Source organism: Anarhichas minor, unplaced genomic scaffold (assembly GCF_050575085.1).
Source record: "Anarhichas minor isolate MPS153535 unplaced genomic scaffold, ASM5057508v1 ptg000027l, whole genome shotgun sequence".
In the NCBI taxonomy this organism is placed as follows: Eukaryota; Metazoa; Chordata; class Actinopteri; order Perciformes; family Anarhichadidae; genus Anarhichas; species Anarhichas minor.
The window spans coordinates 11,947,270-11,972,415 of NW_027466473.1; the positions used below are offsets into that span (position 1 = coordinate 11,947,270).

A 25,146-nucleotide genomic window follows, 5' to 3' on the forward strand; every position below is an offset into this window, starting at 1 on the left:
AAGCATTTAATTGAACAAATATGCCGATCAGGCTATTTTATGAATAATTGACAACACATAATTGAAATAAACTGCTTCCTTTATTAAACCAATTCATCTTACACAGCAATACAGTTAATCAATTAACCTGCTGCTGATGCCAAATAAATAAAGGAGCATTGCAGTGGATATTGGTCAATTATGAAGACTATTTCACATCCAATGAGTCCTTCCTCAGTCTGGGAAAGTTGGTAGTTTGTGAAGGAATCCATTGAAGCAGCCGGTGATGCATTAAAGCCCTGAAGAAAAATGTTCCCCCCACATCTTTTATGCAACAACAATATAAGTGGATTCATTCAGTCCTGCCTAAATGTCAACTTGCTGACTTGTTAATTAATGTGAGAACAAACACCACTTTCAGAAGTTATTGCATATCTGAGGACACTTTTACATTTAAAGAACATCTCAATTTACTCTGATCTTTCTCGCTCCCCTTTAATGGGATCACGAGAGACTTTGAAGTTAAAAGGGGATCAGTGTGACACATTCTTGCATAAATCTATTGTGTGCTTCTTTGTGTGTGCTGTTATTTTTGGACAAGAGAGCCTGTAGTGCTGGTTTGAGTTTTATTGTTCATAGTGTGCAGTTTTGTCCACAACAAAAAAGTCTGAGAAAATATTTTGTTCTTTACTGTAAGAAACCAAAAACATCATGACAACATGTAAGCAGGTGTTTGTGAGGAAAAAGACCACAAAATAAACATTCTCTATTGCCTAAAATAAAATACACCTTACATTTGTTTAAAACAGGATTGTAAACAGTGGCCGGTCTGACCGAGCGTGAGAAACACCTCCTTCCTCAGTCTTCTTCTCAGCAACCCCCATCCGCTTCCTCTTCTCGAGTCATCCGGGGCAGGGCTGACCAGAGCAGTTCTTCAGCTGGCAGCTTTAGCATGTGTACGGGAACATAAAGCTTGCCAGTGAAGAACTGCTGTGTGTCAGCTATTTGGGGCCAAGTGTGAGGGAGCTCTGGGAGTCAGCCAGAGAGCGTGAGAGTTCGAACCAGACAGCCTGGAGTGACGGACGGCCGGCTTTAAAAAGGCCCAAATGGCGACTCCTTCTCCTTCCTTCATCTGCTGCTTTGGGCTCACATATTCCTGCAGAAGGAGAAGAAGAGATTGTTTTAACTTCCCCTCTAAACTTCCTGCTCCGGTAGCGTGGGTATGAGCTGGCATATACACACACACGTACAATAAGTGGGTGCAGTCGAGCCACAGAGTGTGCGATCAGCTGTGAGTAAGTGGGTGAAATGAGTCGATATGCAAGAACGACTGGGAAGATGCACACAAGATCATGCCTCCGATTACCAGAAGGGATACACGCATCAGCTGCTCAGCTCTGCCTCTGCACGTTACACAGTGCCAGCAAGATATTACTAGATATTCTCTTATTATGATGCTCAAAAATCACAGCCCCCCCCCCCCCCCCAGTAACCATGGTTACAAACGCGTGAGTGAGAGGGCAATGAAGAGGAGTAGACAGCCTCGACATGAATCCTTTCAGAAGTCACGAGGACTATTCGTTTTTAAGTCTTACTTAATAGAGTGAATGTTCTGGTGTTTCCCAGAGAGAAAACCTGCAGCTACACCTGTTCTCTGCATGTTGAAGCCTGTAAGTGGTTCAAATCACACTTTACATGTGAAAAAATAGAAAAGGGTTGTAGAATAGAGTAGCTAGTTTCTATATATATATATATATATATATATATACCCATAATATACCCATAACCCATAATTCAATATTTTTAATAACTAAATATAATAAATCTATAGCTGTTAGAGGCTCTTTTAGTTGGGGGCCCCAGGAAGTTGCCCACCTTGCCTAACGGTAAAATCTGCCCCCGTTGTTTCCTCCACTGTTGATCATAGCGTTTGCTAAAACACAAATCTGCCCACACCAAGTCTGTGCTTTTCTTGCCTTCAAAGAATTTAATCTTGTGGCGATCTTGAGATATTTAGGACACGCTGCACTTCATCTGGTTGACGATGAGTAACACATGCTGTACATTCCTGCAGTAAAGAGAACCAGAATAATCTCAGGTATTTGAGTGTCCCACGGCCAGTGGACTGTGCACAGTAGGGGGGGGGGGGGGGGGGGGGGGGAGGGGTCAACAGTACTTTTACAGACAGGGACAAATCAGTTTGTCTCACACCCAAGTTGGATTTGACTTCAGAATCATCCTGAGAGAACCAGAGAGTGATTTCTATTTAGACATATACCTGTTGTACACGGAAAAACCCTGATAACATTTTCCTGGTGACATGACAAATGTCAGTGTGAGTCAGCATGCAGAGGCCTGTTCTGACTTGTGAGTCACTGACACGAAATGTATCCATAGTCATATCTACTACTCCTTTCTTCTCTTCTTCCATTTCCTTCTTTTAAAGCAAGCTCTTATTAATCCTCTACAATCACGCGTTAGTTTAGCGAGTCCTGTAACTGATAACTGGACTACAAAATGGCGCTCGTGATTCCAATGGAAGTTGCCGTCCCTGCAGGATTTCAGCTCCCCCCTTTCAGGAGTCTGCAGGCTCGTTGGCCGAATGTGGCGGTGCCTCCTCTCTAAGCCAGCCTGCTCCCTCATGCGGTCTCCACATCACCAGTATTTGGTTGGTTTGACATTTTTGCTGCTTTACAATACTGATGCAGCCGACCTCCACACCCCGTGCTTATCTTTTGTAAATAGTTAAAGTTTGTTTAATTAAAAGGCAACATTCATTGGCACTTAAACTTGGCTTGTGCCACACACTTTGAGCTCACTAGTGCGCACGGCAGTAATACGGAGAGGTTTCGTCTCTTGCTGGTTTGCTTCCTCTTTTTGTGATCCACTGCACACGTGTATAATTAGTGCCTCCTCCCACGATGTCATGCTAGGGGAAGGGTTTGAAAAGTTTGACAAATATTAAAACTCATTGCACAAAGAGTAATACATTTACTTTTAGTGCTACTTAAAAAGTCCAGGTTCACAGTTTTAAAGACGTTGTAAAAAAACAGACGGTGGTCAATGAGGGAAACAGGATGTTTGCAGTACCGTGGTTGGCCACAAGGACACAAGACTAGAGCGCGTTGGGGAGGCTGTACTTAGACACAGTGGTGATGTGAGCTAAAGGCTAATTTTATATAAGAAGTTATTAGAAAGACGTGCATATACAGTGATATCTAGCAGAATTAAAACAGATAAATCTGCACACCGTTTGAAGGGTTTTTATTTGCTGTGCAACGCGTCTTCAGACTCGGGACTACAAAATGCTAACGTCAACTTGCTAACATGCTGATGTTTAGCAGGTACAATGTTCACCATATTAGTTTAGCGTGTTTGCATGCTAATATTTGCTGAATTGCACTAACCTGAGGCTGATGGGAATGACGGTAGTTTTGTAGTGATTCGGTCATAAACCACAGTGAAGCGTTTTTGACCCGATGATGGCGCTCGATGAAAAAGTTAAAAGATCATCAATGTCATTACAATTCCTCCTGAGGGGGACGTGAATGTGTGAACCACACGTCGTGGCAATCCGTCCAAAAGCTGTTGAGACATTATAGGTTGACTGATTAACTTTCAGCACCCCCCCCTCCCAGGCCTGAATGAGTTTAGGGAGGAGGACGTACAGTACAAGTCCTCGGGCCACACACAGGGCCACTGACAGTCATAACTGCCGACTACGGATGCCTCCAACTGAATAAGTTATTTGTTCCATAGTGTGCCACTCCTTCCACAAACAGTGACTCTGCATCTTTATGTTCACAATGACGGGCAGTGTTGAGCCCCTGACTATTACTGTGCTACTCTTTCCCGTATATCTTCTTCTTCTTCTTCTTCTTCTTCTTTTTGGGGCCTTCCTGTCTGTCCTCTTTCTTTCTTTCTTTCTCTCTCTCTCTCAGATCAGACTGTCCTGCATTCCTGACATTCCAGCTGCGTATGTTAAAAATTCCACCCGGCCGCTGTGGACTCAGAGTACATCCACATTAACAAACAGTCTCTTCCACTCCTCTTTTTCCATCCCGCTATCCTTCCCCCCCTTCTCCTCTACCAACTCGTCTACAGCTGGTCTGCACCGGACGAGGCAGACGTGGCTCCACCGCCAGGTTCACCCTCACCTCCCCTCTGCCTTTCCTCTTTTTCTACCTCCCCCTCTCCTTCCCTTTCTTTCTCTGGCCTTGTCCGAGCGGGGGAGTCAGACTGAGCCCATTGACAGCCAGTGTGGAAGGCCTTGAGACAGGGTTTTATACATGGGGCAGCGGTGTAAAAGGAGATAACACACAGTCTGATACACAAAAGACTGAGCTTATCTGGGACGTGCATTCTCTGCCACAACAGGGAGGAATGGATATGATGGTTTGCACACAGGAGGGTGTGAATGAACCACGTACAATAAGGGATTATTGACCTTATCTAGGGAGCTTGAATATTACGAAATAGATGAATAACAAAAGACAGATGAGATGCAAACAGGTAGAAGCAGCGCACTTCTGTTGAAGATGAAAAACAAAAAAAGACCATTATGATAGAGAGTGGGTCAAACCTCTGTCCCTGCTTCGAGCCCACTCATATTTAGGGGAATCCTAAATAAGGAGACATGATGAGGTAGGCCGGAATTGCAGATTTGCATTCTGCTGCTGCGTGAATGGAAACGTGATGATTAAACGTTTTACATACATTACTCCAGGTGCATTCCTCTGCTGTGGGTGTGGCCCGGCTGGAGAGCGTTCACTGCCCCAGATTGTAGTCTGCAATATAGACTGATCATTTTAGACATGGGAATTGGGACAAAGACAGGGAAAGGGCGGTGGCTTTGGCAACACACCGATCACAGCGCAGGGAGCCTCTTCTTATGCTCTGCTGCTGGCTGTTTGCAGGACTATCCGACTTTAACCCTGAGATTAGTACAAATAAAAGGGTGTGGGCTGTTTTACTTGCTAAGAGTAACAGCTGAATGCCATTCTGAACTCACGACATCCTGGGAGATGGTAGCGTGCGGTATGAGGCCCGTAAGCCTGTCCTCGGGCAGTTTGTGCCATTTTGTTTGAAAGAACTGGATTTTTTTTTTCCCCCACTAAATAAACCTTCATAACACATACCTTTCTTTTCCCATCCTCCCATGACAAGGCACGCAATAGGAATGAAGGGTGTAACCCAAGTTGAGCAAGATGGCTACATTTCTGCAAATGTAAGCAATAAAATGTTTGCCTGGATGCAGGACAAACGACACATGTAGGGAAGACGATTTGCTTTTTAACCGACACGCCCTGTCATTGCACATGTGATCCTCATTGACAAGGGTGGCTTATGTCACACTCCGGGTTGCAATGGCACAAATGCAGCTCGTGACACAGCCTATTGCGCATTCCTGTCAGCACACTGAACTCTGGCTGTACAATTATGTAAGACCAGCTCCACCGTACACTACAAGCAAGCTTTGCCCCTCCTGTCCAATATCGCAGAGACAGATTACTTATACATTACTGCACTTTGCTTTTAAAAAAGGTTTTATAGACGTGTAAAAGACGGTGTGAATATAAATGCGTTGTTGAGGGGACACGGAGGCCTACATACTTTGTTACATCACCTGCTTTAAGTCTCAACATAATATGCTTGTCTTTATCTTTCATTTGAAGAGAGAGCTGCCAGATGACTGCTGGTGTCACTGCATTTCGGAGGCCCTATAGTTATCTTCCTGATTTTCACCTATCCCCTACTTCAGCACAGGCTTTTTCCTTGGCCTATAATGAACTCAGCAAATTTGAAGGGGCTTTGAACGCTGACACTTTCTAACACGTTTGGACGACCTGAATGCAGACTTCACACTTCAGCCTATAATACAACATTTGACTGTTACGTGCTCACAAATGACTGAATGAGTTATCGTAAGGCTAATGTAATAAGACATCCGTGAATCTTTAAGCACTGAAAACATGATGTCTGTGTGCATTTCCTGGCTCTGCTCTTCCTTTGTGTTAATTTAGACACAATTCTGACTTTTTTTTTAAGCACATTTCAAGCATCTCTGTAGCTGCCATCAGCCTGCATGTGCAGATACTCCATGCAGCATATTAACAAAGCCTCACTGGGTCAATCATCTAAATGTTGATTAAATGTTTGCAAGAGCTGGGAGGTTGTGGTCACATTTCTAAATGTGCCCATAATTCGCAGCAGGTCCTCTGTGTCAGTGGGCCTGGACGATATGATACATGACACATAGACAGGCCTTAAACCAGAACTCCTATAACCCCCAACTGTATATCCTCCGCAATCTGACGACGCAGATGTCTGCAGAAAGCTGCCGCTGTAACGCAGAAATCAGACCTGGAGAGATGGATTTTACTTGAATAATGTTAAGGACTGCTTTCCCAGTTGCCGTCTCAACGCAAACTGGGTCATGAAGCCGCCACAGGCTAAATCAGACTGACAGGAAGACGCGTTTAGCCAGCAGAAACACACAGACAGCCTCGCAGCCAGTAAATACGCCCCACCTTGACCACCGGCCGGGTCGCTCCTGCTCGGCCAACCCATCTGGACGGTCCATGCGGAGTTCAGGCTGCCCCGCTGCTCCGGCGGAGTCCTGGACCTTCACCAGGGTGTGTCGTGGAAAACGGTGATCTTGAGGTATTTAAGGATGTAAAACCTTAAATCTTCTTTTGAGGCTTCGCGAGGGAGTCTACTTTTCTTAGCGGCGCAGCAGCAGTAGAGAAGGCAGCGCAGGACTTCAGCCCCTTTTACACAACTCCTGCCCCATTCCTCCCCCCTCTCTCTCTCTCTCTCTTTCGCTCTCTCTCTCTCTCTCTCTCAAATTCACACACTCCCAACTCAGGCGCACACCGGCTTCCCACTCCGATCAGCTGGCAGCGTAATGACGTAGCAGCCACGAGAAGCGGGCGTCACAATCTGCACGGCTCTGACGTGTCCACGCTGCGTGCAGCCCACGGTGGACAGCAGGACTGACCTGATATAGATAACAATGCACGTGGGTCTGCGCAAAGATAAAGGGAGCGTTAAATAGCAGCTCAGTGCTCAGGGTGTTTTTAAGCGATACCGTATAAATGATGGTGTGGTCATATATGTATGTGTAAAACAGATGTAATAATAGCTCTATGAGGATGTATTCCTTTAAAACAAGACAGTTTAAGTTAAGTCTGACCATAAAGAGTGTCTCAGTTGGAGCTGATTAAAAGGGAGACCATGTTCCTCCTGTAATAACTAAAGTTTGCTGACATCAGCTAATGTTAGCCACCACTAGCTCCTGGTCAGACCAAGTACGGCTGTGTAGCCACAAAATCCCTGTTAACTGAGCAATTTTATTGCTAATGAACTAAACATGTCGTTTGTAAGAGAGAGACGTGACCAAATGAGTCCTGTTTCATTTATCTTGAGGCCCTCTGTGTCAAAATCGTGTGTCAAGGCTTCCATTATTTCAGTTTTGTGCTTCCATGTTGCATACTTATGAATTGATGTGTTTAATTAATGTATGTGTTCCTCGGGGCCCCAAAGCAGATTAATCTAGCCATGTTCAGAAACCTGGATGACGTCAGCATCCGTGGTCGACATCACACGTGCAGCTTAAATACTCCTCTGCTGCTGATTTAGCTGTGTTGAAAGTCTCGGGTAGAAAGAAAATCATGAAATGTCAACATTTAATAGATTCAGGATGAGTTTTCTGACAAAGCAGCTGTTAAGTTTTCAGTTTGAACCTGCAACTAATCGCACAAGCGTTGAGCTGTGTTAAGACAGCAAATGAGTCTGCAAACGGCCTCCGGAAGGATCAGCAGGTCAAGGTGAACGTGTTGGCGCTCACACACAGGCCAGTCCCGTTTTGTTCTGTCTCTCTCTGGCCTGTGAACCAGAGCTTGTCGCACTGTAGCTTTAATAAGGTTGCTGCAGTTTGAGAAGCTGCTTCTTTACTGTCACGTGACGCACTGAGCTCACACAGCAAATCCTCATCAGACCAAACCAAACCCGCTGTCTCATTCGTCCTGTTTTATAACAACTTCATCAATTTTTTTGTCACTCAATATAAGAGATTTTAAATACGATTTAGTAAAAAAAAACATCAGTCTGACTGATTTGGATGCTGTTTCTGTGAAAATGTCATTCACTTCATTTTCACCTTCATTGCCATCTGATTCAACAGTCCTTATTAAGTCATTATGAATCATTATCATAACAACAATAGGCATTATTATGTAGGATCAGTATTAGAAATATAAGAAAGACGATTCATCATATGTGTGTTGTTTGGTATGCGTAGCTTATTGCCTCTAAAAATGTGCCCTTTGCTTTTTCTCACACAATCACCGGCTTCACCATGTAAGATGATGTAACTGCTCTCTGAAGATTGTATGTCCTACTGCTATTCATATCTAGAGTGACTGGAGGTGTACCAGTAAGGTTAAACCCATAAACTAAACCCCCTCCCTTCACCCTGATTGGATTCAAATTTACAAGGCTTTTATGTACAAGTTCCCTCCAAACAAAATCTAATTTGGCGTGTGTTGCAGAAGCTGTTGTTGAAAACGGTCTTGCAAGCAGATGAAAGTGCACTTACTGCAACTCAAGATCTGAGTGTGTGTGTGTGTGTGTGTGTGTAAAGATGTCTGCACCAGATGGAGGAGCGTGCGAGTCACACCGTCACACCGTCAGTGGCTGTCAAGGGGCATAGTTGAAAACACATGAAAACTGAATTGTGGGTCAAAGGTTGTGTGAAGAGTTAGAATAGGTGTAAATGTGTTATACCTGTACAAACATGTGATTTTGCTATTGTGACATCCTGTCACTCTTACAGTAAGACGGCCTTAAACAAACACACACACACACCCGTATTATATCTGCGTCTCACTGTGAACTTTGTCACTACTGCATAAATAAATGGTACGTGTCCTCTCTGACTCAGCATCATGACTTGTTTTTTTTTTTTTCTTCCTGTAATTCTTCCTGGAAGAGCTCAGATATGGGGTGGGGGGGAATGCAGAAGCAGGACAGACTTGTTTGAGACTATTCGTAGCGCTGGTGGTTGAGTGTTTTAATAGCAAGACAGAACACAGCAACCAAGTTTAGTTTCCTAATTAACAGTAAGGTTACATTGTGTGTAATACTTTATAGGTAATAAACTCACCGTGTGTGTGTTTGTTTCTGTGTGTGCATGCATGTGACTTTGTACTGAGGAACCAGTGGGGGGGGGGACTGGATTCTATGGGACAGGAATAGGATGGAAACTCCCTGGGAAATACCAGGCTGCGTGCTGTGGATGTTGTCAGAGGCGACATATGAAAACCCCATGCAGCGATTTAAAAGAACATGGTTTCACAAATAGCATTAAGTTCCTTGAACATCAGTAACACATTAGCGCTCAGCTGTGTTTCAGGGAAATGTTTTATTTTTATTTTGATACAGTTATAAAGATACTAATAATAGAAAAAAAATGTCCGGAGATTAAACAGGGTATCAACAGTACAATATTTAACACTTTTTAAAACGATGGTGGTGTATTTGCCATGAAATTGCCGATAAAGCTGCAATAATCAATATGTTTATGTCATGGATCACGTGACCACTTGTATGCAAAAAGGTTTGATTGTAGTGACAAAGCCAGAATATTCTTTAGCACCCGACTTAACAGTTGTCCTATGCTCCACAGAGCTTTACTTTATACTTTTATAGTGTTGTTTTTCATGCAGGCGGCTGTTTACAGTAAAACAAAACACACCTGCTCAGCACCAAACATCAGACAGACACAGTTAGTTAACTAGCAGGTGGACATAGTGGAACATTTAGCAGCTAAAGAGCCACATATTTCCATCAGCACTTGGTGGACCAAATGAGAGCGAAAAGGAGAGTGCATATTGGACTTAAATTCATCAGCTGGCCAGAAACATGATCCCAAATGAATGCTGAAGTTGCTCCGTATATATTTACTGGATGTGATGGCAACTAAGTCACTTTTGCATTTGCAGCTTGTTTTTGCTGCACCCATGTGGCCTACGACTCAATTATTGTAGGTTTAAATGTGATTTAAGTGAGACTATGGAACTTTAAACCAGTAAACAGTGAACTTTATCCAACAATAGCTAACATTAGCCACCATCTACTTGGTCATACCAGATCAGCTAAGGCTGCTTTGAGTGTAGCAAATAGAGCTACAGTGCATTTTATTTAATTGCTTATGAGTTTGCATCTTCATTTGTAAAATAATATTGTATTGTTTCTCTTTTTGTAAGTTGCATAGTCTCATTTTGAACCTTTGCAGACCCTAACTGATTCCCTCAGAAGCAAATGTCATGATAATAATGAAATAGAGCAGAAGCTAAATATATTATTATAATTCTTCCTTGTGGACTGCAATCGTTTCTTCTTTGTTCTTTATTATTGTGGCTGTAGTTCAAGGTCAGTTTTCTTCTGTCCAGCTCACTCAAAGAACCCATCAATGACTGACGGACCACTGCCAAAATTCATCTGAGGCCTTAAAATAGTTCAGACCAACAGCTCTCACACTGCTCTGGTTTCATCTGATGATCATGTGTTATCATTTCACAGTGACGACAGGAAGCCTGCAGTGGAACTGTTCAGTTCGGATGGATCGAGTTTGTTTGGTGCCCACTAGAGGGCTTCAGTGTCTGTAGAGTTGTCCCAGTGATGGGTGACGTAAACATCACTTGTTATTTACTCCCAGTTATTGATGACTAACCTAGATCAAGCTCAATACCTAGACTGTAAAAATAAAAGTATGTACAAAAAACATTTATAGCAAAGAAAAAGGATGAGAAGGGAGGGGAACTGACATGCTTTTTAAACTTCAAATTACAAAAGGCAAAGACATATGGGACAACATTCTGTAGAAACAAAAGATCCAATTGGATTGTAATTAATCCAAAACGAATGTAATGAATCCAAGCAGTCTGAGGTGAGCCAGAGACTAATGACACTACTTCTATGATGAGTTACTACAACTCGTTGATGCTGTGTGATCATTTGGAAGAGGCAGACTTTTTATTTGTATGCACTGATTACAATCGGAGTATTGCTAAATCATTCTATAGATATTCCATAGCTGTGTGAAATGTTATAGGTAAAGTAACAATAATGTCAGGAAGTAAAGTGACATTTTTTTATCAACCTGACAAAATTACGTTCTTGTGGGAAGAAAAGAAAAGAAAAGGCAACACTGTAGCTTCTTTACATTCTAATAGAATGTAAATAAGTTACATTGTATCAGAATGTAGCTTCTTTATGTAGCTTCTTTACATTCTATTAGAATGTAAAGAAGCTACAGTGTATAGAATGATTCTATTGAAGTTATTCCTTTTTTAAATGTTTTAGACGAGTCACTAATCATTTTAAAATAGTGATTATAGCTGATTTAACTTACAGACATGAGATTGATCTTCTCATGTCACTCTCTTTATACAATGATATAAATTCATCCCCGTTTTATTGATATCTTACGAAATATTACTCCTCACTTTTCGTGCGTTTTTCCTTCAAAAGTCCAGCAACATGAGTCTGTGTTCGCTTGTTACATGCATACTGTCTTTTCAAAATAAACTTCCATCTTCACAGGAAACAACTAAGGTTTAGGCCAGGCATGCCCAAAGTCCGGTCACACATGAATGCTTACATTTGGTTACATTGCTATTTGCTGTCATTGAAAATAAAATGATTAAATAACAATGTATGGATAGGCTACTTGTATTGTTTAAAATAATGTCAGCAGGGACTGTTGGCCCTTGGGCATTTTCACATTATCAAATCTGGCCCTCTTTGAAAAAAGTTTGGACACCCCTGTTATAGGCTTTATAGAGCTACATTGTGGTTAAATGTATTTATGTCTATGTTTGTTCAGCTTCTGTTTGTATTTGTTCTGTACTTAGACATGTGTCACTCGTCATGTTTTGACGTATTTGCTGTGACAACATGGCACAGTACAGGATCTCGTGGCGCAACGGTAGCGCGTCTGACTCCAGATCAGAAGGTTGCGTGTTCAAATCACGTCGGGATCAATCGTTTGCTCAATAGTGGTGTTACGGAGGTAGTCTGAAGGCGCAATCCAGACATTATAGATCACAACATGTGTTGCTGTCAGTACATTTCGGCCATGACGGTCACATCATAGGCATTAAGTATAGTTTTATTTTGTCATAGTTTGTAAAATGGTTTCCGGTTATTTCTTCAAATAATAATTATTTAACGTGTTTTTTTATTTTCTTGTATCCGTTTCCAAACATTACATCTTAAATGAATGAAGAGAGAGTATAGCTTTGTCTGCAACACGTTTGCATTCACACATCTTCACGTTTATCCTCTCTGAGAAGGTGTGTCATGTTGCCATGGAAAGGCGTCGCAACGCAGCAGTAAAGCGTGATCGTGGAAGTGCGTGTCCCGGAACAAACTACTCTAAATTATCAGAGGTAGTTACAACATACAAACGGATATTATACCACGGGAAATAAAGCGGCTTCACTCGGACTAAAGCGGCCAATACTCGCTGGATCAGCCCCGCTACTTGTGCGTAAACGAAGAGGTCTCGGTGTCTCCGTTACATTTGTTCTGAGACTAAACTTGTTTAGCTCGCACAGACCTGTTCACCAGCTCTGTGCGTCCAGACTACATCATGCCAGAAGACAACGACTGTAAGCTGCTGCAGCCACCCAGGAGCTCTGACAATAAAACGAAGAAGAAGAAGAAGAAAAGAAAGAAAGTAACTGCTTCCACCACAGAAAATACAGGTAAACAGTTTGTTGTGTAAGAAGAAGTATTTAGATCCGTTCATTACAAGGAGCACTACACCTGCTGTATATACAAATAACACATTACAAGTAAAAGTCAAAAATATGAAATATGAAAGCATTTTCAGTCAATTAATATTATATTTCAAAAGTAAAATAATGAATTGTGTAGGAAAAGGGCCACAGTCAATGTTGTATTACAGCTTTAATGATTGCTAATGCATTACTGATCACTGATGTTGTATGTGGTTGAGGTGGAGCTAATTTTAACTACTTTATTCACACTTGGTTAGTTTATCTGTTACAATGCATCATATTTTTTAATCGATGTTCAATTTAATAAAACCAGAAACTACAAGTGTCAAACAGATGAAGTGGAGTAAGAAACACAATGATTGCCCCTCAAACGTAATGAAGCAGAAGTCTTAAACAGCGTAAAATAGTAACACTCAACTAGATGTCAGTTACATTCCACCATCGGTGTAAAGTAACGATGATCAATCCCTTTAAAAAAAAAAAATGCTGTTGAGGTATCAGCAATAATTAGCAATAAAAAAAGCACCATTCTTCACAATCTATGACTTTACAAAATTATAAGAGCATTGAGAGTGAAACAAAGGACTAAAGGAGTAAAAACCAAAACTGTAAAGTCATGAGATAAATAATCCTCTGGATTTGTCACTATGAGTGACCCTTTTCTCATTGCCTTTAACAGGACAGTTTAATGGTCTGTAAAAGTAGAATTTAAAAATTTAAAAATATTTTTTTTCTTAATTTTCTTTCAAGAGTTGAGAGATAGGGATCAACATCCTCATTCATCGCCCTCACAAAAATTGAGTAATAAAAAAATGGTCTAAAAGCAGGCCATGAAATATATGTTAAAAAAAGCTTTTAGCCAAAACGAGCACAGACTGAACCAAGAGTTGGAAAAACAATAATTTGAACTGACCCTAATGCGTCATCGCTTTGGCAGTTCAAACCAAGGCCACTGTAATTGTACACAATGTAAACACAAGTGTAAGGGTCATGTGGTGCTGTCGTGGATTCTCTACGGGGTTGAATAGGTCAGAGGGAATAGGCTCCCAGTGTCGCTTCCCCACACTGTCCTATTACAGCTCAGTACTGTAAACCAAGCCATCAGCCTTCCAGCTCCAGAGGGAGTCATTAATAATCTAAACCCTCAGCTTTGTTTGGCAGTGAGCATGAACCTACATGTTTATGTCCCCCCTCCCCCTACAGAGAAACCTCAGGCTGTGTCTTTGCCCCCTGAGACCTCGCCTGTGTCCCTGCTGCCCCCACAGAGTCCAGGTCAGCCCCGAGGCCAGCTGCCCAAGCTCAGAGCATCCGGTAAAAAGGACGGGGAGCGACTCGCTGGCAGCGGCCGGAGGAGTAAAAAACACCCCATGGATTCACCAGCTCTGCTGACATCTACAACCAAAACCAGCGGCATTGGGCCGCTCAGCGCCCAGGCCAGGGAGAGCCTGAGGTGGGAGGGAGTGCTGGAGGACCCCCAGGCTGAGGAGAAGAGGCTGGAGCTGTACAGGGCCAACAGGCGGCAGCGTTACATTGCACACAGAGACACTCTGTTAAAAGAAACCCAGGGTGACTTGAGACAGACTGTTCCTTAAGAGAGAGGAGAGAAAAAGGCTACTGTCACTACTGCATTTGAGCACAGACTGAATCAAATAAGCAAGTGAGAGCCTTACGCTGTTCATCTCAGACAGTTTAAAACAGATTTAGCAACAATGTGCCACAGAGTGAAGATCTGTGGGGGCCAGTAAGAGGTTGCACTGAAGAGAAATCAAGCATGTTGCCAATTCAATAGCCTTAAAAGCACTCGATAGAAATGCTCTCTCTGTCGGGTATAATAAACTCATATCCGCAGTGCCTCGACTGTCCATGGACGAGGACAGGACCTGCTCCTGGTCAATGGACCTGTTAAAACTTAATAAAGGATTAGCACAGTTTATCACCTGATTCTAAATGATGTACACTTCCACAGAAGACGCAATGTTGATCTTTCAGGACTGAAACCCAATCAGGATCACTGAACCCCCCCCTCACATCTGCATGTCCACAGGTCAGTGTGGTAGAGGAGGGTTAAGTGGAGGAGGGTCGCATGATATATATTTCACCCCTACAATGTAAGGACTTCAAAATATAGGTTAGCAGGTTTTCTTTAAAAAGAAAAATCAAAAATACCCAAAAAGCCATCCACCAGAGTGGGTGTGGATCCTAGTAAGACTTGAATGGGACTGCTATGTTAAAATGCTGTCCTACTATCTAATAAAATATCTTCAAAAGCTCAAACTGTTCAGCACATTGGTCGACCTGCTTTACCAGTGATCAAATGTGCAAAGTCCTAAATCCAGCCATGGTTATACCCTTCTCTCATTCTACTTATGTCTTGCCGCTCTATACTGTAATTTAAAGACACTTTAAAAGAGAAAATCTTCTAAAAGACTGTAAAATAAATCTTAGAAACACTACCGCTGCTGGAAGGTAGATGGCAGAAAAAGCATGTGTCCCCTGAGTGAATAATATTGTCCAACACTGATAAGTTAATGAATGCAAAAAGAGACGGTACTATTGTGCCTGAGATTTTTTTTTTTTTATGCATGAACAAATTCAAACAAAATAGACAACAAAGTTTAAATGACAATTACATTCCCGTTATTTCTCCCTGGGCATCAGAGTTCACTTTGCATTGATAACAAAGCTGTTACTAACAAGAGGACTGATGTGCAGCACTGTGACGGAGAGGCGAAGAACATCCTTCACTTAAACTCCTCAGGAGAACAAAGCTGATACTTCTTCTTCCCTCAAGAATACATAATATGCTAAATTACTTATTGTAACAATGTTTTTGAGTGCAAAGTAAGACTTAAAGATGTTCCCTGTAGATATATTAACACTTTAAGCTGTTACTTAACAGTATAATGCAATACTTCAAGAGAAGTGAGGTTGCAGGAATATCAGGGCAGTCAGTGTTCCCTACTGCGAGCAGAGAGATGGAAATCATTTTACATTTAGCTTCAAGAGCGGAAGGCAACATGTATGACGATTTATACCAGTGACAATATACTTTTATGAATGTTGTTTTTTTATATAATTTTGTGCATGAATGTGTTGATTAATTTGTCAGGTACTGAGTTTGTTTAACTAACCCAAAAATATGAGTTTCTTGTCTGGTTATTTTTCCCATTAATACTTTCTAAATTCATTATCCAGAACTTGTATTATATTATGATGTAAATGATCTAAATGCTGCTAAAAAAACCCCAAAAAAAACTTCATGATTTGTGACAAGTACAAAATATACATAAGTCTTCAGTTCTAAAATATTCTGACCGGTACTGGCCTTGAAACGTCTGCATCAGTTGAATACAGGGAACCGAGGCATGCTGTTGACAGGAAGGGAGAGTGACGCTCAAAGTAAACGTGGAGGTGTGAAGTAAAGACAGCGACAGACCAGCACAGAGAAAGAGGGGGGTAAGAGGGAAAAAACGCAGCATTTCCTTTGTGAAGGTTTTGTCACACTGCATTTGTGTGCGGTTTGTCGAAGGCCTATTGTTCCCTGTTGGTGTGTTTTGTTACCGTTGCCTATTTCAGCATCTCTGCTTCAAAGAGCTGAGCACTCCCCCTCTGTTCTCATAATCCCCCCTCCGACTCACCGACCGGACCACGTACACGGCCGCAGTGGGCATTAAGGCCACTTGTGTTTTTTCCCCAGCAGCCCCAGGCATTGTACACCGCCTTTTAAAGATTAACAGCAGAGAACATCCCGAAGCATCTTAACTGTGACGTCTCCGGACTGTCACTGAAATATCCCTTGAGACATAAAGCCATGAAATAAAATAAACAACTCTGAAGAAATTCTAGGAAAAAAAATATCAAGATTATAAAAAGAAGTCCCAAAAGCTGTCTGAGGTATCTGTTGTTTGCATGGGGGAGTCCCCCTCACCCTGAACACTGAGTGTATGACGCACAATTTACATCTAATACAACAGTGTAAATATAACCTTCACTGTAGATTGTGTGAAGTCTGTCTCTTCTGAATCACACACGTTAATCCAGGTCTTCAAACTCTCAGTGAGAGAGGTGGTGACAAAGAGACGGATGGATGTCAACATCGTACGGATGACGTGTTGAGCAGAAGATTAGAGGAAAGTCTAGATTGGGACAACTGCAGCCAGCTCAGGTCATCTGATCTGTCACGGAGAGGAAAAAGAGAGAACTTTACATGGATTTACATCCTTTCATGCACTGATTAGCCCCAGTTTGGTCCTCTCATGTATTGCCATTACATTTGCATTTGAGTCACAGACCTAATTTCTTTGGGTAACTGGGGGCAGCAGAAACACTGCTAGAGGTCCATAAACATTATAAGATACTTTGTGCCCCCTTGTTTGTTTACTGTAAGTAAAACTCTCTACATCTTTGTGATCCCAACCAGTCATCCATCATTTAGACGTTGGAAAGAAAGAAGAACAGAAAGGTTTTGCATACTCGGCCTCTTTCTTCGTGATGACTTTTCCTGCTCCAAACCTCTCAGCCACTGCAGACACTGCTGGGTCGTAGTTCAGGCTCGCTGCCGCTATGACCTCATCATTCCTACAGGTTACAATTTTGATTTAATCAAACATACATATTTTAACTTATATTCATGAGGGAGTTACCTGTTTTTTTTTGTCAACAGTAGCTGTTTTTTTTCAACTTACTTGATGTACAATGCCAGGAACTTCCTGTCCTCAAACGCTCCTTTCATTACAATGTCCGTGTATCCCTCCCCATAGCCTGCACACAACCAGAATGAAAACATGAGTTACATTTAAGGGAGATAAGTGGAAAAATCTGAAATTCATCAAGGCGGGATTTAGTGTCTATAGTTTGCGCATGCAGTGAGTTTGTCACTGTTGCTCTATTATTAAAAGGTCCAGTTAGTGAGTTAATTGTTTACTTAAATCTGAAAATACAAACATAAACATAAATATCTTCAAATGATGCTGTACATACTTTTTTATTTTAATTAGGTCCAAACAATATTAAGAACAAACCATTTTCTTACATCTAACATCTGCACATGTTGGGGGCTGAGGTTCTGTGTGTGTGTGTGTGTGTGTGTGTGTGTGTGTGTGTGTGTGTGTGTGTGTGTGTGTGTGTGTGTGTGTGTGTGTGCCCACCTGCATATCGGATGGTTTTACCCAGTAGGACGGTCCAGTAAAAAGGAACTGAGCTGAGCTCACTTGATTTATCCAGCATGTTCAGAGCCGCTATCCTCCCTTAGAAACAATTAAATCAAGTGTTTACATTTAGCTGGAAATAAAACTAAACAACATATATAGTCTTTTAAATCCAAGCCACAATCTAAGTCTGTCGTCTCAGACTTTGTGACCACATTGACACATTGTTACTACATTACCATGAGCTTGTGCCATCTGCCAGTGTCCGATGTTGACCAGCCGGTTCTTGGCCATCGCCAGGGGGAAGGTGGCCAGGTCGCCCCCACAGTACACACTGGAGATGTTGGTGCGCATGTACTGCAAGAGGGAGATACTGTCACGTCTCGCTCTGATCTAATGTCATGTTTGTCTTATTTCCAGTTTTCAGTCATTTCCTGCTTTATTTTGGTACAGTAACTTTTGTCTCTTGCTTTAGATACTTCACTTCCTGCCCTTGTGTGTTTTCCCGCCTGTGTGATTGTCTGCCCCGCCATGATTGTTTTCACCTGTCCTTCATCAGATGATTGATGAATACAAGCTGATGATTAATGGTACACAACATACTGATGAATGTGAGGAAGTGCATGTTTGCTGACACTACTGTTGTCTTTGAGGTCCTGGAAAAGCTGTGTGAATCTGTTGTTATAGAAGCGATGAGAGGTTGTGTGTTGAGAATGAAGGCACAGAATGAGATCGATAATCAGGTGAACAGCTGGTTGTTAGCTCACCTTGTCGACTGTTACAAAGTTCTTTGAGTCGGTCAGTATTTTGCTGCCCCGCAGGAACTTAGAGTTTGGTTTGATGCCTGGTGGACGAAAGAAAGAGGACAAAAGTGGTTGAGCGTGTTTTGTAGGAATATTGTTCGTGTTGTTGAGACGTTTATTGCTGATCAGATATGTTTTTGCGTCAATTAGAAATACAAGTACGAAAACGTTTTTAAGCGAAAGTTTGACATTTTGAGAAATACACAGAAAAAAAAGATGCATCTCCATATCTGTCCAGTAAATATGATAACACGTTAGCTTAGCTCAGCACAAATACTGGAAGCAGGCTGAAGTGACCCTCTCTGTCCAGAGGTATCTGCTTACCAGTACCTCAAACATAGTTACTGAAAAAAAACAGATACTGGTAATATAATGTACAATAGGCATTCTTTAACGTTCGTGAGACATTTCACTGTTTTTATTAAGTGATCGTACGTTACAGAAATGTCTAATAATGTAAAGACGTTCAAGAGTCATGAATGAGCATAACATGAATACATTGATTGTATTGAGATGTGTAAAAATGTCTGCATTGCACTCACCAATACCAACAATCAAAACATCTGCTGGGATAACTTTTCCACTTTTAAGCACAACCTCCTTCACCTTGAGGAAGAAAGGACAATGAGACAGAGGACAGGAGGAACCGAGAGTGCTCAGATTTTTATATTTTACTCTCTTTACTGATGTTCAAGTCTGAATTTGAAGTGATAAAACAAATTGGCACAATGTGTATTTTCCCCACTTTACCTTGCCATCCACACCTTTGATCTCCGTGACGTTATCATTCATGTAGAATTTCACATTATTTTCTGACAGCATCTGTAGGGACAGCAGAGTTTAAACTAGAAGTAGCTGAAAATAAAATGAATGTGAGGATATAATACAGGACTCTCTCTTTCTCACCGCCAAGGTGACTTTTCCAATTTCACGACCCAGTGTGTTCTGGTACGGCAGCTCACTGCTGCCGATCACTGTGACGCTGGAGGCTTTGTCTATACAATAAGATGCAACTTCCATACCTGAAAACATAATGTGTTTTGAAGGTGCAGTCGAGAATATAAAGTAGACAACAATCAAATGGAAGCAAAGTGTATAACAAGAATAAAATACGACAAAATACATCAATACATAATGTGGTTTGAACTCCATTACATATTACAATGAAGTATAAAAAGAAATATAAAGCTTTATACTTTTTTATCATTGCCCTTGTAAAACATGAACAGACCCATTTCACTATGAAGGATAAGTAATTTAAAGGAAAAGTATAAAGCTTTATATTTCTTATTACTCTCTGTTAATGATCTAACAGTATATTTATTGTTGTAATCCGTTTTATTTTCATATTGTTGGCCCAATAACCTTTTACTGCCTTTTGTAGGTTTTGGACGTCCATAAAACTGCTGAATAGGAAACTGTTAAGTCTTTTTCTAGATTCTATTTTTATTTCCTACACATCACCAGTCCAGATAAATAAAAATAAAATATATGCATATTCTGCATACTGCAAACACAGTACCGACAAAAGAGGTTCCCACGAGGACAACGTTGCAGCCCAGACAGGCTGTGTGGATTTGCCGGGCGTCCTCTGGAGTCTCCAACATCTTGACATTGTCCAACTTCATGCCGGGGACATCCAGACCCTTCGCTCTGAAGGAGAGGCCATGACTCTGTTTACAAGCAATGCAGTGCAGTGTAGTAGTGCTCCAACAATGACCACTTTTCCCTTTTAAGGTGCAGTTATCACATCTGCTGTTGGTCATTGTTGCAATCAAGAGAAATGTGTCTCAGCCCCGTTTCCTGATATCAATCAATCTTAGGAGGATTTCTTAAGAACGTTTCAAGAAATACTCTTGAAGTTCCACAGAAAGCATTCTCACCAAAGCAACAATAAAGAGTGGAGGAGTGCACACCGTTATGAGCCTTGATATCAGCTGTCTGTGGATCTGAAGATGCAGCAACAGCTTTATAATTCATGTCAGAAGAAGCTGCTTGGAGCCCCTCAGTCACAACAGGCTGATAAGAAATTGCAAACGTGAACTCTGTGCTTTCGTTGTAATGGTACACTCCCTGATGTTTTTAAAAGTTAAGATGAAATGAAAAATGCCTTTTCAACCCTTTTAGATCACATCCTTGATCATATTGCGAACCTATTTAACAATATATGAAATTAAATTATACATTTTTTTATCAAAATCTAATCATCTTTTCTCCCTATAAAACCTGATATGATGTGCTTACGTGCTTAAGTTTGTACCAACCAGTTTCAACCAAAAATATCTTGACATCCATCCATTGATCATATATAATACAATCATGTCTTATCTAATCTATACAAACATTTGCGTTTTTAGGCCACGATAACAAAATTGGAAAGTACAGCTTAAAGTCATAATATATATGTTTTATGTATTTGTTACAATTTCCATAAGGGGTGGCTGCCTGGGGGCTTCAGAAAGGCTCAGGCTGGCCCTGGTTTCAAATGAAACACTTGCACACACATGTTTGTGTGTGTGTGTGTGTGTGTGTGTGTGTGTGTGTGTGTGTGTCTGTGTGTGTGTGTGTGTTTGTTTGCACCTGCAGCCTGTTGAGATGAGAAGCTGGTCATAGCTCTGAACTGAGCCGTCGTCAAATGCGACTGTCTTCGTGTCTGTGTCCACTGACACGGCCTGCAATGTGTTGCACAGTTCAAATTACCAAAAGAATCAAATTTAGACTGTAGTCACAAAAAAATGCAACAAGACTAAAGATGTGAGTGGACAGGAGATGGAGAAGGAACTCACTTCTTTCCGGAGCCACACCTCGATGTCGTGCTGATGGAAGAACTCCATCCTCCTGAGCAGAATACTGTCGTTCTCCACATTCATTACCTGTACAATAGGTGACGGTAGTCATTAAAAAAACACACACATTCATCACTAAAATGTTGGTGTTCGTATCATCTCATTCAGCCCGCAGCACCTTGCTGAGTCGTGTTTTGTCGTAAGGTAAAAGGTCGTCTCTGGTGACCATGATGATTCTGCCGCCAAAGTTTTCCTGCCGCAGAGTCTCAGCGCAGATCAGCGACGCAGCTCCTGCGCCCACAGAGTTAATACTATCACACACACTGAGAAATTGTATTACTGACATTCATTATATTATTCATTCATCTCTATTCATCAGTGATGTTTCCTGTCCACTCCCACGTTCAAATATATAAACATACCTATCATTTATTGTGTAATTCTTCTTGTTACAATTATTATCCATGTATCTTACTGTTCATCTATGTAGTACACCTAGTAGTTTATAACATACTTGTACATGGATTCCTGTATTTTACATACCTGTACATAACTGTGTGTTTATATAGATTCACTATAGTAATTCCCAATACTCTTCTATGCAGTTCCAATGAAGCACCTCACTATGTCAATACAAGACAATGTACAATATCTACCAGACTTGCACTCACCATGTACATTATATAAACATAAAAATAACAATTATATTTAGAGTTTGAGTGTGGTATGTTTTTTGTTTTAGTCCAGTTTTATTTAATATTCTAGTTATTCATGCTTACAACAACTTTAAAATAGGGCAGATCAGCATGTTATAAGAGTAATATAGTAGTATAGTAATATAGTCTGCTCAGTAAATGACTAAATGCAGTAATAACAGTATGGCTGCAACAAACGTTTTCATCATTGACTAATTTTATTTGCAATTAACTGATTAAACTGATTACTGTATAAAATGTCAGGACATGTCTGTGACATATGCCCAGAGCTCACACACACACACACACACGCACACACACACACACACACACACACACACACACACACACACACACACACACACACACACACACACATAGACACACTTATACAAAGACATTCAGAGTGCTCCCCACTCACCTCCTCCCAGCAGCAGAACAGTGTGAGTAACTCCTGCTACTGCGGCTCCCATACTCTTCACTCTTTTGTCCTGCTTGAGAGTCTGAACCATGTAGAAAACATTAACATCATATAACCCATCAACAGAAATAATTATTTACATACATGGTACACACGAACCCATTTGTCATATGTGCTGATTTAAACACTAAACCGAGTAAATTCACAATGACGTGACGAAACAAGAAGCACCATGACGTCAGAGGAAACAGAGAAGTTAACTGTTTACTGACCTTTTTGTTTATAGACACATACACTTTGTGGTTTTGAATTTTGACCTTCAAAAGAGAAGAAGACAAATTAAAATGACAGTAAAATGAGAGCAGATGTCCGTCTGTCTGTCAGGTGTGTACCTTGTGGCAGGGTAAACAGTCCATGCCCGGGAACTCCTCCAGATCTCCTGTGTGGACGTTGAAGCAGGCGCCATGCCACGGGCAGCGCACTGTGTTGCCTGAAATAACCCCTGAAGACACACGCGAACACACACACATCATTCACATGTGCTAGTGTTAAGAAAGGAAGCTATAATTTAGGACAGACTATTAAACTGCAGAACACATTGAAAATGCCGTATTTCTATTAACTCAAATGATTTCTATATTTCAAACTGTGATGTGTGCTTTACATTAAAGCTGTTTTATCTGCCTAAATGACAACTTATAGCTCCGACAGATGAAAGCATTCAATCCTCATAGATTCAGTGTGTTCTTCCTCAGAAAATGGCCAATCAAGGCACAATATTAAAATACAAAATCTGTGCAGATGAAACATAAAAAGAATATGATTAAATGGAATGAAGGTGTCTAACCCCTAACCCTAACCCTAACCCTGCTCCTCTGTGCTCACAAACTCACACCGTGTGCCTCTTTACCTTTACTGAGTGGAGCTCCATAGTGCGTACACTGGTTACCAATGGCACTGTATTTGCCCTCGCTGTGTGTCAACAGCACGCTGTGATGTCCCACTTCAACCTCCATCATCCTGAGGTAACAAACACACACACACACACACACACACACACACACACACACACACACACACAGATACTGCACTAAGTTTTCCACCCAAAGTACATTTTTATTCAACTTCAACTGCTTTAAATTAGACAATTAGTAATGATGTGTAAACAGGTTGTCATGTTTGTCAGTGAGACAGGCTTGGTTTCATATATCTGAGGCTGTCATAATTCTTTGATTAATGGTACATAAATCATTTTATATATCAGTAATACATAAAGCACTGATGTATAAATAAAGACAGGTTTTAGGTTGCCAGGTTGTGAACACCTGCCCTCCTCCTTACTGTCCATCCTGCAGGTCTGACTCCAGACACACCACCTCAGTCAGCTCCTCTGATGTGTCCTCTGGATCAGAGTCGGGAAGCTCCTCACGGGCTGAACACACGCACACGCAAGAATACGCGCACACATGAGCGTGCACATATGCACACATATTTCAAAGGAATTTGAAGGAGTTAAACAAACTACATCAGCAATAATGTAGGTTTCCTAAACACAGATCATTAAGACAATCAGAAAATTCCCAATGACTGAATAGCTGTTAAATTCAGTGAAACATTGATAAAGTAGGCCAATACCGGACTGTTTAATGTATGAATATTCAGGCAGGTTACTCACACAGTTTGGTCCCAGACATGTCAGTGATTCAGTTGTAGCACCACAAAGATATACACAAAACCTCCAGAAACATTCAAAGCTTGTCAGATGCTCCGTTGAGAGAAGTTCTTCAACAGCCCAGGTTGTTTTCTGCTCATCAGCTCAATGATGGGATAAGAGTACATTTCCACGGCATCCGGTCCATCCCCAATCGTCATCCCTTGATCCTGGGAGACAAAGTGAAAAAGTGGACGTTTCTGGGGGGTTTGATAAGACGAGCGAAAATCAAACATAAAGTTACTTTTGGGACTCCGGTGAATGAACAGTGATGTCAGTGGTCATGTTCAGCCCCGTTTTTGTTCCAGAGAAAGGCGATGGTGGTCTTTTGTGTTTCACAGCGGCGGTATAGAGAAAGGCTGACGAGGCAGCAGCACTGAATGGACAGGCGACAAAGCACAACTTACAAAACCGGATTCAGGCCTACCATCATTCACACATCGTTTCAAGTTTCAAGATTCATCACTGCAAAGCCCAAGGATTTTAAATCAGTCACTTATTAAATGCTCGAAACTTGACAGTAGTTCAGTAGGCGAATGGGCTGTGGTGGAAGAAGTAGCCTACTCACATCTTTTTGTTACCGGGCACACTACCAAAAGTAAAAGTACTCATTATGCAAAGTGGGCCATTTCAGAATAAAGTATTTTTATATTATTGGATTATGACACAGAAGTGTGACAGATGTCATGTGTACAGAATGAACAACATAACAGAGTTACAACACATTCAATGCATATGACATACATTATTTAAAAAATGATAGTAAGAAGAACAATGATGGAACAATTACAACTA

At 41.3% G+C, this 25,146-nt stretch overlaps 2 protein-coding genes, 1 long non-coding RNA gene and 1 other non-coding gene across 4 annotated transcripts; 2 read left to right on the plus strand and 2 right to left on the minus strand.

Annotated features, from left to right (window-relative positions):
• Window positions 1-61: 61 nt before the first annotated feature.
• On the minus strand, window positions 62-6,842 carry LOC142959800 (uncharacterized). Its single transcript, XR_012956250.1, has 2 exons — window positions 6,510-6,842; window positions 62-1,135 (listed from the first exon to the last, which is right to left on the minus strand). It is a non-coding gene; the product is annotated as an uncharacterized LOC142959800 (long non-coding RNA).
• A 5,112-nt stretch (window positions 6,843-11,954) lies between these two features.
• trnaw-cca (transfer RNA tryptophan (anticodon CCA)) lies at window positions 11,955-12,026 on the plus strand. Its single transcript has one exon. It is a non-coding gene; the product is annotated as a tRNA-Trp (tRNA).
• Window positions 12,027-12,463: 437 nt separating this feature from the next.
• Window positions 12,464-15,574, plus strand: LOC142960377 (uncharacterized). Its single transcript, XM_076102191.1, has 2 exons — window positions 12,464-12,752; window positions 13,992-15,574. The coding sequence occupies exons 1-2, from the start codon at window positions 12,638-12,640 to the stop codon at window positions 14,378-14,380; spliced, it is 504 nt and encodes a 167-aa protein (XP_075958306.1). The 5' UTR covers window positions 12,464-12,637; the 3' UTR covers window positions 14,381-15,574.
• A 1,304-nt stretch (window positions 15,575-16,878) lies between these two features.
• Window positions 16,879-24,334, minus strand: aifm5 (apoptosis inducing factor mitochondria associated 5). Its single transcript, XM_076101428.1, has 19 exons — window positions 24,316-24,334; window positions 23,982-24,072; window positions 23,551-23,660; window positions 23,033-23,142; window positions 22,913-22,957; window positions 22,641-22,722; window positions 21,703-21,815; window positions 21,525-21,611; window positions 21,319-21,410; window positions 20,261-20,391; window positions 19,645-19,760; window positions 19,489-19,560; window positions 19,281-19,344; window positions 18,703-18,779; window positions 18,175-18,292; window positions 17,936-18,034; window positions 17,474-17,549; window positions 17,262-17,366; window positions 16,879-16,963 (listed from the first exon to the last, which is right to left on the minus strand). Exons 1-19 carry the CDS (start codon window positions 24,332-24,334, stop codon window positions 16,879-16,881), a joined length of 1,692 nt encoding a protein of 563 aa, XP_075957543.1.
• Between the last annotated feature and the right edge of the window lie 812 nt (window positions 24,335-25,146).

Bases quoted from the DNA above. Each gene is read 5' to 3' on its own strand.
- aifm5 (XM_076101428.1), bottom strand. The intron at 17,550-17,935 runs GTGGGCACACAC...GGTTGTGTGCAG, and splicing joins TAAAACCATCCGATATGCAG to GCTATGGGGAGGGATACACG. The intron at 16,964-17,261 runs GTATGCAAAACC...TCTCCGTGACAG, and splicing joins ATCACGAAGAAAGAGGCCGA to ATCAGATGACCTGAGCTGGC.
- LOC142960377 (XM_076102191.1), top strand. From the start codon at position 12,638: ATGCCAGAAGACAACGACTGTAAGCTGCTGCAGCCACCCAGGAGCTCT. The intron at 12,753-13,991 runs GTAAACAGTTTG...CTCCCCCTACAG, and splicing joins TTCCACCACAGAAAATACAG to AGAAACCTCAGGCTGTGTCT.